This window comes from Pelodiscus sinensis, chromosome 22 (genome assembly GCF_052426305.1).
Source record: "Pelodiscus sinensis isolate ZL-2025 chromosome 22, ASM5242630v1, whole genome shotgun sequence".
Taxonomy (NCBI): Eukaryota; Metazoa; Chordata; order Testudines; family Trionychidae; genus Pelodiscus; species Pelodiscus sinensis.
Genome location: NC_143073.1, coordinates 7,148,532 through 7,166,630, shown reverse-complemented (window position 1 = coordinate 7,166,630; position 18,099 = coordinate 7,148,532). Strand labels below are relative to the sequence as shown.

At 53.1% G+C, this 18,099-nt stretch overlaps 1 protein-coding gene across 1 annotated transcript; it reads right to left on the bottom strand.

Moving 5' to 3' along the window:
- Window positions 1-1,892: 1,892 nt before the first annotated feature.
- LOC142819719 (SLAM family member 8-like) lies at window positions 1,893-17,870 on the bottom strand. The gene is made up of 5 exons (XM_089772359.1): window positions 11,586-17,870; window positions 8,278-8,619; window positions 3,554-3,850; window positions 3,188-3,304; window positions 1,893-2,474 (listed from the first exon to the last, which is right to left on the bottom strand). Exons 1-5 carry the CDS (start codon window positions 11,737-11,739, stop codon window positions 2,401-2,403), a joined length of 984 nt encoding a protein of 327 aa, XP_089628485.1. The 5' UTR covers window positions 11,740-17,870; the 3' UTR covers window positions 1,893-2,400.
- Between the last annotated feature and the right edge of the window lie 229 nt (window positions 17,871-18,099).

The window sequence follows — 18,099 nt, the reverse complement described above, 5'->3', positions numbered from 1 at the left end:
GTGTAGACAGCTGGCAAGTTTTTCCGGAAAAGCGGCTGATTTTCCAGAAAATCTGGCCAATCTAGACACAGCCTCAGTGTTGCATCCCTGCTGTCTGTGCCCCTCCCTCTCTGTTATGGAAAACAGTCCTATTTCTGGCACTTCCCATTCTCCAGGCACAACCAAACGCGCACCTTGGTTTAAGTTAGCATCAGAGGAAGCTGCCTACCGAATGTGGCGGTCCTAGGTCTTATTGTTTAGAAGGAGTTATGGAAAAAACGGACGCACGGATCAATGGAACGACAGACAGACAGACACACTCTAATATATATTGTGGCAGAGCTCTGGTTGTGCTCCCTTGGTCCTACGCTTCCTGGTGAATTTTTAGTGTGCCTCAGAGGCTCACAGTGACTCTTCCACTGCCTCTTTCTCTCAGAGGGGAGGGCTCCCTGCTTCATGAGCCATTTTCATCATAGGCCAGTCACTAGCTTGGAGGGAAAAACCCTTCCCTGGTCCAAAAGTCCCCTTTTCCCTGGTGGCAGCACACCGGGCACGGGGAGGGTTGTGGGGAAACCCGGTCCCACCCACTTACTCTGGGTTGCAGCCCAGGGCCCTAGATGGCAGCCACCAGCGGGGCTCTCTTGTCCTTATCCCCACAACAGCATCCTCTCCCTGGGCCACTTCCCCTACCGCTCCCACAACACCTCCTCCCTGGGGTCTCGGAGCAAGCCCCCCTTCCCCCCCCCCCCCCCCCCCGCTTGCAGTCTGTAGCTTTGCCTCCACTCTGCGCTTCCTGTGAAGAGCTTCAGCAAACTAAGGGATTGGGCGACAAAATGGCAAATGACACTGAATGTTGATAAATGCAAAGTGATGCACATTGGAAAAAATGACCCCAGCTACAACATGATGGGGACTGATTTAGCTACAACCGCCTAAGAGAGAGATCCTGAAGGCATTGTGGATCAGGACTGGGCTAAATACGGCCCAGGGGCTGGATCCGGCCCGGCAAGCCACCGGATCCAGCCCACGGTCCCCCTGCCAGGACCCTCAGGCACAAGCAGCTGCTGCAGTTTAAAACACATGTGGCTCTCTGCTCTGCAGGAAGGGGGAGGGGGAGGCGACTTGCCACCTCCCCGCCCCCAGCCCAATCCTCAGCTCCTATTGGCCAGAAACAACCGGCTAATAAGAACTGACCTCAGCCAATCTCTCAGCTCCAATTGGCTGGAAACAGCCAGCCAATCGGAGCTGAGAGATTGGCCTGAGCGCCTGGGGCAGCCTGAGCTAAGAGCCAGGTGGAAGGAGTAGGCTGTATTTCCAAGGGGGCTGGGGCTGCAGCAGGCAGGGAGCCCAGCCTGCCTTGGGGGTGCTGCAGCCTGCTGGCCAGGAAACACCTAGATAAACTCCTCCCAGCCAGCACCTGCTTGTGGCCCCCCAGTCCCTCCTGCACCCCGACTTCCTCCCCCAGATCACTGTGCAAACCCTCTGCCCCGGGTGACAACTCCCTCCCACACCCCTCCCCCAGGCCAGAATCCTCTCCTGCACCCACACTCCCTCCCTGACCCTACAGCCCCATCCCCTGCCCCAGGTCACAACCCCCTCCTGCATCCAAACACTCTTTCATACCCCACACCGTCTCCTGAACCCCCAGTTCCTTACGCCCTTCTGCACCAGCCTCTATCCTAGACTCTGCTCTCCCTCCACAGAAAAGTGCAGCTCTTGAACACTTACCAAAACCTTGGAGTGCCCCCCGCCCACCAAAAGCTACTGCCCACCCCTCTTGTGGAGAGATCTCTGAAAACATCCACTCGGTGTACAGCGGCAGTCAAAAAAGCAAACAGAACATTGGGAATAATTTAACAAGGGAGAGAAAATAAGACCAAGACTATTTATTGCCTCTGTATAAATCCATGGCACTCTCACATCTTAAATACTGCATACAGGTATGGTCGCCTCATCTCAAAAATATATATATCGGCATTGGAAAAGGCCCAGCCCCTCGGGAGGAGCCACTGGCCGCGGAGCACTGCCACATCCCCCTGGGAGGAGCCGTCACCGGAGCAGAACCACCCTCGCTATCATGGGTGGCTTGGTAAGCTCCCCCCACCTCCCAACCTCCTCTTCTGAGCCCCCTGCCTTGAGTCCTGAACCTGCCACCTGCCTTGACTTCTGCACCCCCACCTCCATCCCCCTGGGCAGGCAATATCGCCTGAAATGGAACGGCCCTTCTCTCATGCGGGCAGCAGTGCCAAAGCTGCGTGTCCTACTCCTCCCAGAGCAACCTCCTCATGCCCCGGGCAGCCAGGGAGGGCTTCACACATGAGGATTCAATGCCGGGGGGCGGGAGTGTCCCAAGGCAGGCTACAGAGCTGGAGAATGGGTCTTCTCCTATTCTGGTTCGTGGGTGGACCGGAGACCATTCAGCTAGAGAGGCGACGGGGGCACGTGGTGCACGTCAAAACCCTTGGTAAGCTCTGATACTCCACCTCCTCTGGCTCCTGCGGGAAAGAGAGAAGCCTCAGGACGTGGCCAGCAGGCCCCTGCTCACTGCCTCTGGGCCACCAGCATCGGCAGGACACGACTGAGCCGACGGGCCCCGACGCTCAGCTGGGGCAAACAGCCCCCTCCCCAGAGCTACCCTGATTGACACACGACACCCATTGACATCACAATGGCCTGGCATGTGGTGACCGTTGCCGATCACGCCTCCCCTTTGTCAGGAGCTGAGCCCCTGCGCAGATCCAGCTCCACAGAGCCACCCCCACCAAAATCACAGGCAGGGAATCCATGTGAGTCCTTCTCCAGAGAAGGCGCAACCAGGCATGTCTGTTGGGGATATATGGAGCATAAGAGGGTCTCGTGAAAAATGCACCAGCAACTTTGTGCATGGGCAACACATGGAATACGCCGGGCATTGGGGCTATTCTCTCGGTGGCCAATTCTCATGGGTTTATCACCTACCTTGTGGTGGTCGATGTGTTTCTTTAAGCCCCAGATCCCAGAATCATGTGCTTAAGAATCAGCCAGATTTTAGCCCCCTTCACAGAAGAGATTTCAGATTCGAGCAGTGCTGGGCTGTTATTGAATCCCAGTCCCGCCATTACGGCAGGGAATCCTGCGGGATCCCAGTCCCGCTGCAGGACTGTAGTTCAGACATCATGGCACAGTCCAGTCCTGGTGCCAGCAGTGGGATAGAAAGGGATTTTCTTACCTGGATCAGCCGACTTCTTGTTCATCCAGCAACACCAGATGGCAGTCCCAAGGATTAGCAATAACAGGAAGGAAGTCAGCACAATGCACCACAGGTTTGAGAATGGCCTGTGTGCACCTGGAATTGCAGAGGCTGGAGGTTAGCGGCACCCTGTACATTGGTTGCATTGCTTGCAATAATAAAGAGTCAGCGTCTAACATCCCATCAAAGCAAGGACACGGGAAAATACTCAGACTCCGCCTCACTGATTCCTCCTGTACCAAGGAGCTGTCCTGCCATGCCCTGAATTCTGCTGCTGCTCCGTGGAGGGGCCAGGAAATATCAAGAAACAAAAGGCAAGGCTGGGACAGGCTGTAAATCCCTCACCTTTGCTTTGGCAGATGCTCGGCAGGACAAAAGATGAGCTCTTCTGGTCCGCAGGGTTGCTGGCCGTGCAGGTGAAGATAGACTCCGGGGGGTTGAGCTGCAGGGACAGCTGGAGGCTCCTGCCATCAGGGCTGAGCTGGTACCGCTCCAGATCGCCCAGGTCTCGCAGTGGGCTCCCTCTGGTCCAGGAGATGTTAACCCCTTCCCTGCCGGGCACCAGGCACTCCAGGGTGACGTTGCACCCAGCTGCCGTGCTGGAGAGCGAGTGGCTCCTTATCTCTGGCACCGGCACGGGCTCTGGATTGAAACCACAAAGAAATCCCTTATCCCAGACCCCAGCAAGGCCAGGTGGGAAGGACCCTCGAGAGGGCATCTAGTCCAGATGCTGCGCTGAGGCAGGGCCAAGTCAGCCCAGCCCAGCTGAAAGCCCCACCAGCCCTCCACTGAGACCCCCTCCAGCAGGGGAGGCGGCCTCCTGGCTTCCTCTGCTTGCCCTGTGTGGCCCTGCCCGGCGCGCTGCCTTGCACTGGTGCTACTGGCCACCCACAAGCCTCACCCTAGAGTGGCCCACAGCCTGTGGCACCTCCCCGCTGCTGCATCCTGCCTACCCCATAGAATGTCTCTGGGGCCTGGCACCCGCTCCGGGCCGGCCTGGCCAACGTCCCCTCCGCTGCGGGGACTGGAATCAACAGCAGCTCCAGCCCCTCGTTGTACCGGGTGCAGGAGCCCCACAGGTTCCCAGTGGCCAGGGGGAGGCGGAGTCTGTTCAGCCCCAATGCGAGGCCGAGGGGTCAGTGGAGAAGGGAGGGAGCCGACTCATTGGGGTGTCCCTGAGTAACTGGCCTCATTGTCCCCGTGGGGTGTGGGCAGCCCAGGCAGGGACCCCTGCACGCTGGGTGTTTGGCTAGGATGGAGGGGAAGGGCGATCGACAGACGCAGGGAGGGGGATGGAGAGTCAGGCCCCTGCACACGGACACAGAGACTTTATGGCTAGAAGGAACCATCATGATCAGCTGCGGGGGCCTCCTGCCCATCACAGGCCTAAAGCCTCCTCCGCCCACTCCTGGGACAGACCCTCACCTCTGGCTGAGTCACCCAGGGACAAAGAGACGGATGGTACCGGGATACGGAGACTTTTCTTTTCCTCGCTGCACTAAGGTTTTATTGCCTGTAATTTGCTCCTGGCACAGATGGCAGCTGTTGCTCTCAATGGTAAAACCCAGGTTTTTCAATGTGTGTTTACGGAAGCTGATAAGCTTATTTGCTTTAGAAATAGGGTGACCATATTTTCTGAACCAAAAATAGAGACACATTAGCCACGCCTCCCACCTTATTAGCCACACCTCCTGATCCATTAGGCCACGCCCACCTGTCACATAAAGTCCCATCCCTGGAGGTAGTACTTCCATGCTTAAAATGGACACATGACTGGGAGTAAAGAGTGCCATGTGACCCCTCTAAGAACTCTTCCCACTCTCCTCTGCCAGTAGGGATGGGTCTGGCCCCCAAAGAACCCTCCCATGCAACTATGCTGCAATTTCATTAATCCAACTTGCATTGCATTAACTCGGGGGGAGAGGCCAGGGGTGCCTCTATTTCAGTAGTTCTCAATATTTTTGGCCTGTGAACCTCCTGGCTCAATGTAAACCGTTCTGCGAACCACCGGTTGCTAATGAAAACTCACTGGCTACGTCTAGACTGCAAATCAAGCACGTCGAAATTGCTAATGAAGCCGGGATTTAAATATCCTGCACCTCATTAGCATAAACATGGCTACCACTTTTTTTCGAAACTGCATTTTTTCAGAAAAAAATGGCAGTCTAGATGCGGATCTGTCGAAAATAAAGCCTTTTTCGACAGATCCTGTATTCCTCAAAAAATGAGGTTTACAGGATCTATCGAAAAAGGCTTTATTTTCGACAGATCCGCATCTAGACTGCCGTTTTTTCCGTAAAAATTACGTTTTGAAAAAAAGCAGAGGCCATGTTTATGCTAATGAGGCATGGAATATTTAAATCCCGGCTTCATTAGTAATTTCGATGTGCCTAATCTACATCTCTCTGTCGACAGAGAGGTGTAGTCTAGACACACCCACTGTTAATTACATAATAAGGCTCGATCCATTTTGCTAACACTGCAACTAGGGAGAATGGTTTAATTTAAATCGTTAAACAGATTAAGTGTTTTAACTTTCTCATATTAGTTTATCAAACTTCATTTTAAATAAAGTAAAATATTAATTGATGACCAACACAAATGGTTTCAATGTTTTCTTTATTTATGGCAGAGCCAGGGAACTTTTTTTGGGTTGGGGGCCACTGGCCCACAGAGAAATCAGCTGGGGACCACACAGGTGTGAAGAACCCCCCCCCCCACCCCTCACTGATCTGGCCCCCAACTGAGACACCTCACTCCTCTGGTGTCCCAGCTCCACAGGGTGAGGAGACGGGACAGAGGTTCAAGGTAAGGATGTTAAATTGTGGTTATCAGGCTAACCGCGTAGTTGTATCAACTACATGATTAGTCGATAGGACCGCTCTGCAGAGCCTCAGTGGGGTAGCTCCAGGAGCCGGCTTTAGCTGGGACTCAGCCATCCTGGGAGCCACCCGTGCTCCGGCTCTGCATTTGAAATGTAGTAAGAGCCGCCAGACTCTTATTACATTTAACATGCAGAGGCGCAGTGACCAGCACAAGCCAGGACTGCTTGGACCCGGCTCGCACTGAGTCCAGTGGCCCTGTTCATGGCAGACCTCCCAGGCCACAATGAACAGGAGCAACCCCTGTCCGCAAGGGGTCCAGCTCCCCGTTGAGACCCCCGCGGACAGCGGCTGCTGCCCGAGTAGCCTCTGCCCCCAGCGAGCCTTGGCCTGCCACAGACCTCCCCTAGCTCCCCGTCTGCTTCGTCTGATAGTGGCAACGGGTGCAGGGGCAGGCAGCACTGTGGAGGCGGTACGGGGGAACCGGCTTTTAAGTCAGCTCCCCCCAGCATCAGCTATTTCGGCAGCAAGGGGGCGGGGAGCAAGTAGTCGATACTCTACTCGACTACCCATTAAGCTTTTGCTTCTCAGGTACAGGCAGTCCCCGGGTTACGTACAAGATAGGGACTGTAGGTTTGTTCTTAAGTTGAATCTGTATGTAAGTCGGAACTGGCGTCCAGATTCAGCCGCTGAATCTGGACACCAGTTCTGACTTACATACAGATTCAACTTAAGAACCCCAGGCGTCCCCAAGTCAGCTGCTGCTGAAACTGATCAGCAGCTGATTCCAGGAAGCCCAGGGCAGAGCAACTCTGCCTCGGGCTTCCTGTAGTCAGTGCTGGTCAGTTTCAGCGGAAGCTGACTTGGGGATGCCTGGGGTAGAGCAGCTCGGGTGCTGCTGGGTTGGTCCAGTAGCACGGCCGCTCCTCGGTGCTACTGGACCAACCCAGCAGCACCCCAGCTGCTCTGCCCCAGGCGTCCTGATTCAGCCACTGCTGAAACTGATCAGCAGCGGCTGAATCAGGACTCCTGGGGCTGAGCAGCTGGGGTGCTGCCGGGTTGGTCCAGTAGCGCCAAGGAGCGGTGCTGCGGGACCAACTGGCAGCGCCCCACCTGCTCTACCACAGGCACCGGGCTTTGCTCCACATCTCCCTGGTCTGCTGGGGGGGGCACTAGCTTCGTCCCCCCCCCCCCCCCCAGCAGACCAGGGAGACGCGGAGCAAAGCGGCGGAGGACCTGGGCCAGACCCGCGGCGCTTCCAGATCCGCTGACCCGCGGCCGCTTCCAGATCCTCCGCCGCTTTGCTCCCCGTCTCCCTGGTCTGCTGGCTCCCGCAGCAGACCAGGGAGACGGGGAGCAGCTTTTCTCGCCCCGGAGGAGGCGGGCGGCGGAACCAGGCGTCCCGCCGCTCGAGTCCTCCGGGGCGAGAAAATCCCTGTTCGAAACTGCGGATCCGATATAAGTCGGATCCGCGTAACTCGGGGACTGCCTGTAGTTGACTATTCCCTAACATCCCCAGTTCAGGGCTTCCCATAGGCCAGATTTACTTTTCTAGGGTTCTGGAGCTAGTGAATTTTATGGAGCCCCTTAAGGCTCTGGCATGGGGAGAAAAGAGGGGTTCCGTGTGCAGGACAGGGCTGTGTGGGATAGGGATGAGTAATTAAGACCAAAGCTGGTTCCCCGTCCTGGTTCAGGGGCAACCAACCGCCACCAGGAACAGCCAGTCCCGTGCGATTGTGCCCAAGATGTCAAAAATGAGTGTTTTATTTCACTGCCTCCTGCAAACCCGTCCACCCCCTCTCACCATCCCTTGCCCAAGACACCAGGGGGCAGCAGGGCCCCGAGCGTGGGCTGGGGGCTGGGACTCTGGCGTAGGGTCTAAAATCTGGGGGATTATGCAGCACCCAGGCGCCCCTACTCACTGCACCAATGTATCTGGCTCCATTTCATACATTATAGACTCGAATGTGGTGAGACTGGCCCACCGGGGCCCGGCCGTGACGCGGCACTTGTGGTGCAGAGGAGACAGGACTGGGATACGAGCGCTACAAAGGGGGGATTGTCGTGTGGCTGCTGCACATGAGAGACTCTATGGCTCCCCTTCAGCCCTATTACAAAGACGCTAGAGGTGCTGGTCCCTCAGCACTGAGGGGAACTTCCCTAAACGCACAAAACGAGCGCGTCAGCCGCACCCTAGTGTGTCTGGTCACTTGGTTACAGCTAAAACATCGATTGGTCGTCACTTACCATAGACCGTGAGGAGAAGGGTCCAATCCTCCACATTTGCTGGTTCTGTCTTAATCCGGATCACATAAACTCCGCTGTCGCCCAGCTCCAGGGCCCTGATCCTCAGCGAGGTCTCGTTGTGCATTTCCAGCCTCTGCTGAAATCTGTCACTGGGATTGGTTCGCTCAAATTTACTGCCAATGAACTCAGCCAGCAGAATCGTCTCCTCTTTACTAATACGAAAGCTCCATTCGAAGCCTTTCAACTTTCCCTTGTGGGATGGAGCCACAGACAGCAGGACGGATCCTCCCAGAATCCCATTCACCCGGCGGTGGGGCGTCAATTCTTGGCTAGTTCTGATGCCTAAGAAAATGCAAAAACAAGCCACCCAAAACAATCCAAACCAAACAACTCTCCCCTACACAGGCAGTGATACTTGATCAGACCGGCGCTGCCTAGGAACAGCTAGAGCTGCCCCTTGCTTTTGTAAGGCTTCGGACCAAGCGCAGGGCTGATGTGGCGTGTGGAGAACAAGAACGGAGAAGTTAACAGGGTATCACATCCCGTCTCCAGGTATTGGTTACGGAGAAGGCACAGACAGTTAGTGGCGGTGAGAACGTTTCATTCACACCCACCCCCCATCATTTCACATGCTCCTTAAATGTAACTTACCCCTCCCTGTGTTTGTTTGATAAGCAGGAATAGTTTGTTCTCTGCTACAGAACCTGTTTCTTATCCACCAGCACAGGTTTTCTTTATCGCAGCCTTCCCATGAATGGCAGGTAACCAGCAAAATATCCACATTTTTCTCGTCATTTTTGGTGTCATTTTGTCTCCCTTCTAATTTGATATTGAGGGTAATTCTGGTTGCATTAAATTCACCTCATCTTACCCCAGTGTGAATGGCCCTGGGGCAGATAATCACACAGATCTGTTCTTTGTATTGTCCTCCCAATTCAATTCCTCCCCTTAATTAACTACTGCAATTCCACTGGGAAACAGGCTCCTTCTCTGACTTCCTCTCCTGAACTGCTGTTGTGTTACTGGGCGCTGTTGAACAGCTGCCCCGCTCCACCTCAGAGGTGGTTGCATTCCAGGGGTAGATTATTCATTCAGAAGCACCTAGTACCCGAGCTGAGATCAGGCCCTGTTGTACTAGGTGCTGTATGTAGTGAGAGTCACTCCCTGACCCCAAAGAATATAATGGGGGAGGGGAGGAGCCAGATGTTCAGAAACATTTCTGTATGTTGGGAGCAGAGCTTTTGTGAAAAATTCAGTCCTGTAGTTCCTGAGCCTAGTGACTCCCCCACACACCTCTCTTTGCCAGCTTGTACCTCAGGGCCAAATCACCTCATCCTTATGCAGGCAAAGCTGCTGTTAGCTCGACTCTTGCTGGGAGCATTGCCTGAGTAAGGACTGTGGGATTTGGCCTGTGTTTTAGAAAGAGCACTGGGAGGAAGCTGGCTGCATGAAAAGTCAGGGGCGCACAAATTTCGGCGGACTCAGAGCCAGCCTTCTTCGCCTGCCATGCTGCCCTTTGAGGGGGAGGCGACAGCGGCGCGTGTGTCTGAACAGGAAGATCAATTGACCACAGCACAGAGGCTGTTCTGCCTTCACTCCCCCAGTGGCCAAAATGACACTCTGCTTGTTTCCTGTGTCTGCTCCGTGGGAAACGGCACACACACACCCCCTCCCACTCCCACCCCGAAAGAGTGGCTTGGCTGCCCGGAGCACTGCAGGGACGTGATTCCCACAGCCGGCCGGGTGCATGCAGGCTGCAAAACAGCCCAGCGAGCTAGCAGCAGCGCGACGTGCTCTGAGCTCGGCTTGCAGCCACCACGAAGACCTAGCCACACGGCGCTCTGGTTAGCCTTGCAAGCTGGGCCCCCGGAAGCCCTCAACCCCCGATCACACTGCAAAGTGCCCAGGTGCTCCTTGCTATTTGAACCTGGGTTAGCACAGCCAGGGTTAGTTCCCACCTTCCAGCCAGATCTAGGGGCCGGCGCCCCAAGTAACAGCCTGGGGTGCCGGGTTTGGGGGCGCTGGGCTGGGGGGAAATGGGTTTGAAGTACAATGTGCAGTGTAGCCTGTCGGTGGGTCCATTTATCACGTGCCTACACTTCAGTGTGTCTTAAAGGGAAGCCGTTGCCGAAAGCATAGAGCAAATGGATTTGTTTTATTTGCTTCCATACGGCACGAATAAATACAGATTTACAGATCCTAGCGGGCATCCCATATGGTGAGGATAAATCACGCACGCAAATCATGCACAGTCCAAAAATGAGCTACCAGCGCAATACACAATAAGGCATCCCAAAGTCTAACCAACGGAGGGGGCGGCAAAGTCAGCCCTCAACTAGGGCGCTGATGGGCCTAGAACTGGCCCTACACATCTTGTAGGGCAGGGAAGACACACGCTTCCATCTCCACCCCGCAAATGGGCACAAATATAATTAGTTCTTACGGGAATGTCTCTTGATGCTGCTGGAGCAGAGTAAAGGGCCGAGGCTGGTCTACACTAGGGTTGCCAGATGGTTTAACAAAAATACTGAACACTGGCCTCCTACCCCCCAAAAAACCAATACCGGGAAAAATTTTGTTGAGAAAAAAAAAGGGGAGACCAAAGTTGTTAAGCAGAAAAAAAAAACCCCCACTGCGTCTTTAAATGGCCCCATGCTCCTCATTCTCGAAAGAACGCAACTGCAGTGTGAATGTAAGTTTCTGAAAAAACTCTGCAGTGAAGACGTACCCTTAGAGGGGTGGCTGTGGTACCTTAAAGAAAGATTTATTTGGACATATGCTGATGCCCCCAAAATCTGCTGTCTATAAGGTGCCACAGGACTCCTTGTTTTTTCTTTTCTATTTTGAGCCTCTCTTCTCATTAGCAGGCATTTCGGTTCCACTGAGCAACATCGATAGGGCAGGGTGTCCTGATGTTGATTTACACATTTCCAATTTCCCTCTGCAATGTTTCACGCCACTTGCCCTGCCTGTTTCCTACATCCCTGCAACTGAAATGCATTTGGTGGTTAAAGAATTACAAACTATTAGGCACTTTAAAGAGATTTAGTGACTCACCAGCTTTTAGTTACCAAATACTCCCATAATACTCAGCTTACATTCCACTGGCTATTCCCTTCTCCCTCCAAATCTAAACTACTGCCAGATAATTTGCTAAAGAATCTAGCAGTTCCCTGCACCTGTTGGGCTAATCACACCTCATTTTGCATCACCAGCACTTTCCTACTGCAGACAAATTCCTGCTTCCCTGCCCACATGCGGGTTCCCCCCTGTGCTGGCAGGATTTAAGCCAGCGGTTAGTGACTTACCTGCCAAGAAACTGATCAGCGCCAGGAGCACTAAGGGGACCGAGGGGCTGACAAGTGTCACCTCCATGGCTTCATCTTTGCCTGCAGCTGGAGCAGTGCTGAGCTGCGAACGCAGAGGGGGAAGTAGAGACAGCACATAGACACACCCTGCCATGCATCTCCTCGCCTATTAGATAGACACTGGCGGAGGGAGGGGGGCGGGGGTAGAGGAAGGGACATAAAACAGCCAGCAACTAGTTAACCACCAAATGTGCAGGTGGGACGGCCAGCCACCAAGCAGTGCAGAATGGGACCCTCTCACTGTCCCATTATTGCACCCACTCGCATGTAAACCTCTCAGCCATGTCACGGAGATGGGCAGAAACGAGCCCTGGGCTCTTTCAGCCTCTCCAGCTGGACATTTCTAGTCAGTATAAACGGCGCCTTAGTGGACTCTATGTTCATCTTTTCTCTTCGAGCCAGGTGAGTCGAACGGGCAGCCTGACTCGTCCTGCTGAGACAACAAAGTGGCCGAAAACGGCCTGGGTTTGTTTTCCACAGATGCTTTTATTGGCGGCACATTTCTGCTGGCGAACACAATTCTCACACAGCCACGGCTCCGATCCCCCAGCCTCCCACATAGGGACTAATTATCTCCATCACACGGGGGCCACGTGGTCTGCCTTGTACATGCAACTCTCTGAGCATCGGCGAGTTCTCAAGTTGAGATCTCCAAGGGCAGCCCCCTGATTCTTGAGCTAAAAGCCTGGCGAGGCCTCCTTGAGGAAGCGCTTTCAGAGCTACCGATGAGACGTGCTGGGTGAGAGCTGTGTGTCTGTAGGTCATCACCACCTAACGCGCACACGCACCTGGGCAGCTAACAGGGGATCCCTATTGCACAGTACAATTCGAGCGGAGACCAGTTTCCGGAGCTGTTACCCCACTGCAGCGAGGCGAGGTCAACCCGGCTGCCGGTCTGCGAGCTCACCTCGCTGGTGGCAGGACAGGCTACAGAGCGCTGTCTCCATTCAGGGTTTACAGCACATTGGTTATATAAAAAGGGGAGGGAGAAGGAAATTCTCACATCCTTCTGGGGGGCAGAGAAGCCATGGCCTGTGTCTATTAGCCAGGAGCTGTACTCCTGTCCAGCTGTAGCGGGGGGAATATGACACACAGCCGCACACCCAGCTCAGATGAAGTCATGGGACTGAGGTCTTATGGTGACAAAACTCAGATCTCCCACGCTCCTGGCCAATGACGGGGCCACAGGACAGAGTCTGGCCTAGATGGAAAGCGCCCCCTAGTGGTTCTCAAGCAGCTTTATGGTCATCTTGATTTGACTTGGCTTGGAAAATCAATCAGGGAGAAACCAAGGGGAGGGAGGGTTGTGGAAGGCTGCAATGAACATGCAGGCCTCGTGCAAACACAAACACCCCCTAACAACCAGCTAACCCCACACAGGACACAGGCAACAACCCTTGGAAGGGCAGTTGAATAAAAAAATCATTTTTGTCCTCTAGAAAACTTCAAGTTTCGGTAGAAATTTAAAACTAAATCCTTTTGGCCAAACCCCCAAATATTTCAATTTGGAAATGCTGCCACTTTGCCTGATGGGAACTGTAGTCTGGATGCCTTGAATTCCCATTGCTTCACATAGGCCAGGCTCCCTAGTTAGACTACAAATCCCTTGGTGCTCCAGAAATTCCTTCTTCACGCTGGGAGTCCCTAGCCATGGTGCATTGTGGGAAATGTAGGCAGGTCAGCCATAGAGAATGGAAACAGGAGGCACACAAATAGGGTTGCCAGGTGGCCCAGGTTGCCAGGAATTTTGCCTGGGTAGTCCGTTATTTCTGGCACCTGACCAGTAAAAAAATGCAGAAAATACTGGACATGTAAAATGTCTGGTATAGTCTGTTTCTCTCGGACGGGAGGCCTGCGGGGACAATCTTCTTGAAGGTGCAGCAACCTTTTTTTTTTTTTTTTTTTGCTCGCTCATTTCTTAACATAATTCCATTTTCCCTCACTCTGATTTTTTTTGTTATTGTAGTAAAATTTAGTAAAGACTATGTGTGCTTCTTCCCCTTTCCATTACTTAAGCTTGAAACAGCACATATCATTTAGCTAATTGCGCATGTTTTAGAAGCTGTAGTAAAAAGGGGAACTAGCCGTTTAGACCCATTTCTCAAGGACTGGATTACACGTATTACTTGAGTTAGGGAAATTTGCTAATTGCTATTGCTTAAGTAAGCTATACTGGTGGTTGTTACTGAGTGGAATAAAGTTGAAGTATGCTAACCAATAACGCTGCAACACGAAGCTAAGGTAACAAATCAAGACATGCCAAGTTAGATAAGAAAGTTAAAGAAAGTATAAAAAAGGATGCTTAGCCTACGTCCGAGGTCGGCTCTGCTTTGAACATTGAGTTCCTTAGCCGTACCTTGGTTGCAACCAATAAACTTGAGTTGGACCCAGCCTGAAAGTGTGACTCTCTTCTTGGGGTAAATCAGACTAGCCTCCAAGGGGACGAAACCAGCAATTTATGCAACATTATGAGAGAGCAAATTCTTCTGCACAAAGCAGCCACTTTTCCTGTACATCTTTGGTTAAGTCAAAAAACCCAATTTTCCAGCAAAAACATTTTTTTAAATGGTAAAACTTTTGAACGGTCCAAATTAGAACTTTCCTCTCCAAAGAGGAAAGTGGTTCAGGTACCGTGTGCTGGGTGGTCAAACGAGCACTCCATGGAAAGCTAACCTGGCTCTTTATTATGCAAATTATTGCACAGAGATGCTGCAACTGCAGCCCAGATGCCAGTCCTGTGTGCACAGACTGACTTCCAGGTGCCGCCTCCAAATTCTTCCCTCCTGCAACCTGTGCTCCTCTTCCCAAGTTCCATGCAGGTTGCTCCCTCTTTCCCTGCAACACTTTCCATTGCCGTTTTGCCCTTTGTACCAGTGTTGGCTGACTTGCTGAGGCCAGAGGTTATTAGTACAAAGCCCACTGCAGGGACATTCTCTGTGCTGTCCGCTCATTGCAATCTGCTGGGCCTCCTAGTCATCTGAGTGTGCCGGCCTTCGAACCAGTCTCCCTCTGGCCCATGTCATTGCTGGTGGTGGGGCTCTTACTTCCCCTTTGCTGCCATCGCTCTTTTGCTTAGATATCTTGCTTCCAGCCCTCCTACCTCAGACCAGCTCACGGCTCACGGATAGGGCCCTACTAAACTCATGCCATGAAAAATGCATCACGGATGGTGAAATCTGGTCTCCCCTCTATGAAATCTGGTCTTATGTGTGCTTTTATCCCATACTACGTGCATTTCACAGGGAGAGCAGCATTTCTCAAATGGGGAAGGGAGGAGAGTCATGACAGGGAGTTGCAGGAGGTTTGCAAGGTTATTTTTTGAGGGGAAGGGTCGCAGTAGAGGATTATTCTAGGAGGGGTGGGTGAGGTTCTGTGGCCTGCACTGTGCAGGGGGTCAGACTAGATGATCAAAATGGTCCCTTCTGACCTTAAAGTCTATGAGTCTATGAGTATTACCAACCTTCTTTCTGCAATTTCAAGCCTAACCTGCCATCGGCTGAAGCTCTTTTACACTCTCCTGGCCCTGTCTGTAGCCCTGCAGGCCAGGTGAGCCAACAGGTGTCAGCAACTTCCCTGCGTCTGTAGGCACCTCTTATGGCCTGGCTGTCTCCCCTGCAGCGTGCACGGCTGTCGTTTGGCCTTGCTTTGTGGGGCTGTTTGATGGCTGGACCCCGACCTGCACACCTGTAGGTCTCCACCGCAGGTCCTCAGCTTTTCGAGTGTAGCAGCCGCTGGCTTCCCGTGGCAGCAAACCTGCATGAGAAGCTGAGTTTTGGCTCTCCGGCCCATCAGTCCTTGTGCTGGGCTATGGTATAGTCCAGCACTGGGCAACCTAGGCTAGTGAGGGGCTGCATGAGGTGCCTCTTCTCTGTGGGGCCACAAGAGTGTCGTAACCAAGATGGATTCCCAGGCAGGGCAGTTTTGCTCCTGGTGCTTGTGTACCTAGAATGTGCGGAGGTGTTGACTGAACTGGAGCAGCGCTGGGACCGGCTGCAGAGGCAGCCCACAGCTCTCACAAAGTTGCGTGCAATCAGTGCACCCCTCACGTCACCTGCCCTTGCTTATATGCACATCCCTCTGGTGATACCGGTAGGAAAAAAACCCTACGTGGACAGAAACCCGCAGAATCTGTCTTGGGGGCCACACATAGAACCCTGATGGGACCCACACCCGCTCTAGTCCCTGGTCTACACTAGGGAGTTACTTCAAAATAACCCCCCGTATTTCAAAATAATAAGTGGAGCGTCCACACTACCAAACCCAATATTATTTCGCAATAAAGGGCTGGTTATGTCGAAATATGTACTCCTGCGTTCCTCGGGAAAGAAGGCTAATTTCAAGAGTTATTTCAAAATAGCGGTAGTGTGGATGCTCCGCTGCTGCTATTTCGAAATAACTAATCCCCAGAGGAATTTGAATTACTCCCCAGTGCTTCTTGGGACTCTAAGTCAAGGTACCACATCCACAATAATGGAGCCTGCCTCAGATTAATTTGCAGGCTCCCCTGTAGTGTGGATACGCTACTTTGATTTTGTTATTTCAGGAGTTATTATTTGAAATTTAGTTACTTCAAAATAGTTTCCCAGTGTAGACATACCCTGGGAGGGTGTTCTAGGAGGGTGAGGGTTAGATTCTCTGACGCCCACAGGGGACCAACCGCACAGCAGGGGGCAAGCAGAAGACCCACACGGACCCTGCAGCATGGACACATAAGATGTGTCTAGACTACAAGGCTTTTTTTCAAAAAAATTTTCCCTGCGTCTAGACGGCTGCTGCGTTCTTTCAAAATTAAATCGAAAGAACGTGGTGGCTTTTTCGACTGCAGTAAACCTCATTTTACGAGGAAGAACGCCTTTTCTCGAAAGTGCTCTTTTGAAAAAAGGCGTTCCTGAATGCAAACAGGATTTTTTTTTCGAAAGAGAGCATCCAGACTGCATGGGTGCTCTCTTTCGAAAAAGCGGCTTGCTTTTTCAAAAGAAGTGGTTGCAATCTAGACGCTCTCTTTCGAAAGAGGCTTGTAGTCTAGATGTACCCCTAGTGTTGCCAGGAGAGACCAAAGGCCTGGGAGTTAACTTCCCCTCTAGCCCTTGGGGGACCATGTTGGGACACAGCTGAGGGGATTCCAAAGCTGCCCATAAGGCTAACACAAGAACTAGGGGTCACCCAATGAAATTAATAGTCAGCAGGTTTAAAACAAACAAGAAGTATTTCTTCACTCAGCGCCCAGTCAACCTATGGAACTCCTTGCCAGAGGATGTTGTGAGGGCCAGGACTTTAACAAAGCTCCAAAAAGAGCTAGCGAAATTCATGGAGGATAGGGCCATCCATGCTTATGAGCCAGGATGGGCAGGGATGGAGTCCTTAGCCTCTGTTTTCCAGAAGCTGGGAATGGGTGACAGGGGACAGATCACTTGATGATTCCCTGCTCTGTTCATTCCCTGTGGGACACCTGGCAAAAAGGGCACAGGGCTAGATGGGCCGTTCTTATGTTCATATCCCTGTGGCACATGAGAAGTGCAGAGCAGAGTGAAGCTTTCAGGGGATGAGCCACATTCTCCACAGATGGAGAGGGTCACCTCAGAGGCACAACGCCCCGCCCCCCACCACTAAACAGGAGAGAGACACATACCCCCCTGTGCCAGGAGCGAGAAGCTGGGCAGAGGATTTCCAGGGGAAGCATGGCGTACGGGAGGGAGGGGTTAACGGTCAGCACCGGGAGCCACACGGATGGGACATCACTACGGGGAGACTCTCCCTGCCATGCCGGGCTTGTGTGCAATGGGGAAAGTCATCCAATGCAGGAGGCAAGCTCCGGAGAGCACGTCCCGCCACCCGTCAGCAACCAGGAATGGTGTGGGGCAGCTCCTACTCTGACGCTAGCCCAGCTCTGGCTGCGACCATCACCAGGGTGTCTGGGCATTGCTGCTTCTCTCCCTCCCCTCTGAAAGAAAGGAAGGGCTGAGCCTCCCATGGGATACGCAGAGGAGAGCAGAAGCCAGAAGAGACCCAGTTCTCTTTCCTCAATGCAGGGATCCTGGAGCATTCACACACCACAGGAAATAGCAGACCCCCGCCCTGAACAGCCCTCTGATCCAAACACCCCACTCCTCTCCCACTGGGGTTGCAAGTATAATCACCCACCGGGCAGATTTGAACTTGGGATCTCTGAAGCAGAGTATAGGAGTCTCTACCCTCTGAGCTAAAAGCCAGCTGCCTCCCAGCCCGTGCTGTCTCTTGTTCTTAGCCGTTGCTGTGGTCTAAATGCCACTGCATGGGCCAGTGACCCACAGTAGGTGTGTGGGTTACATAAGCAGCATCTGTTGCCATCCCCCACAGGTGTGAGCACTCGCTGCTTCCGGCGAACAGGCCCGATTTGCCCCACACCCTCCCGACTCCCCACCTGCGTCCCATCAGCTCTGCTCCCCCACCAAGAAATACACCCCCGAGCCAGGCT

Excerpts from the sequence above, each read along its gene's own strand:
- LOC142819719 (XM_089772359.1), bottom strand. The coding sequence starts at position 11,739 with ATGGCAGGGTGTGTCTATGTGCTGTCTCTACTTCCCCCTCTGCGTTCG. Across the intron at positions 8,620-11,585 it reads GCTGATCAGTTTCTTGGCAG|GCATCAGAACTAGCCAAGAA; the intron begins GTAAGTCACTAA and ends GCATTTTCTTAG. Across the intron at positions 3,305-3,553 it reads GAGCATCTGCCAAAGCAAAG|GTGCACACAGGCCATTCTCA; the intron begins GTGAGGGATTTA and ends CTGCAATTCCAG.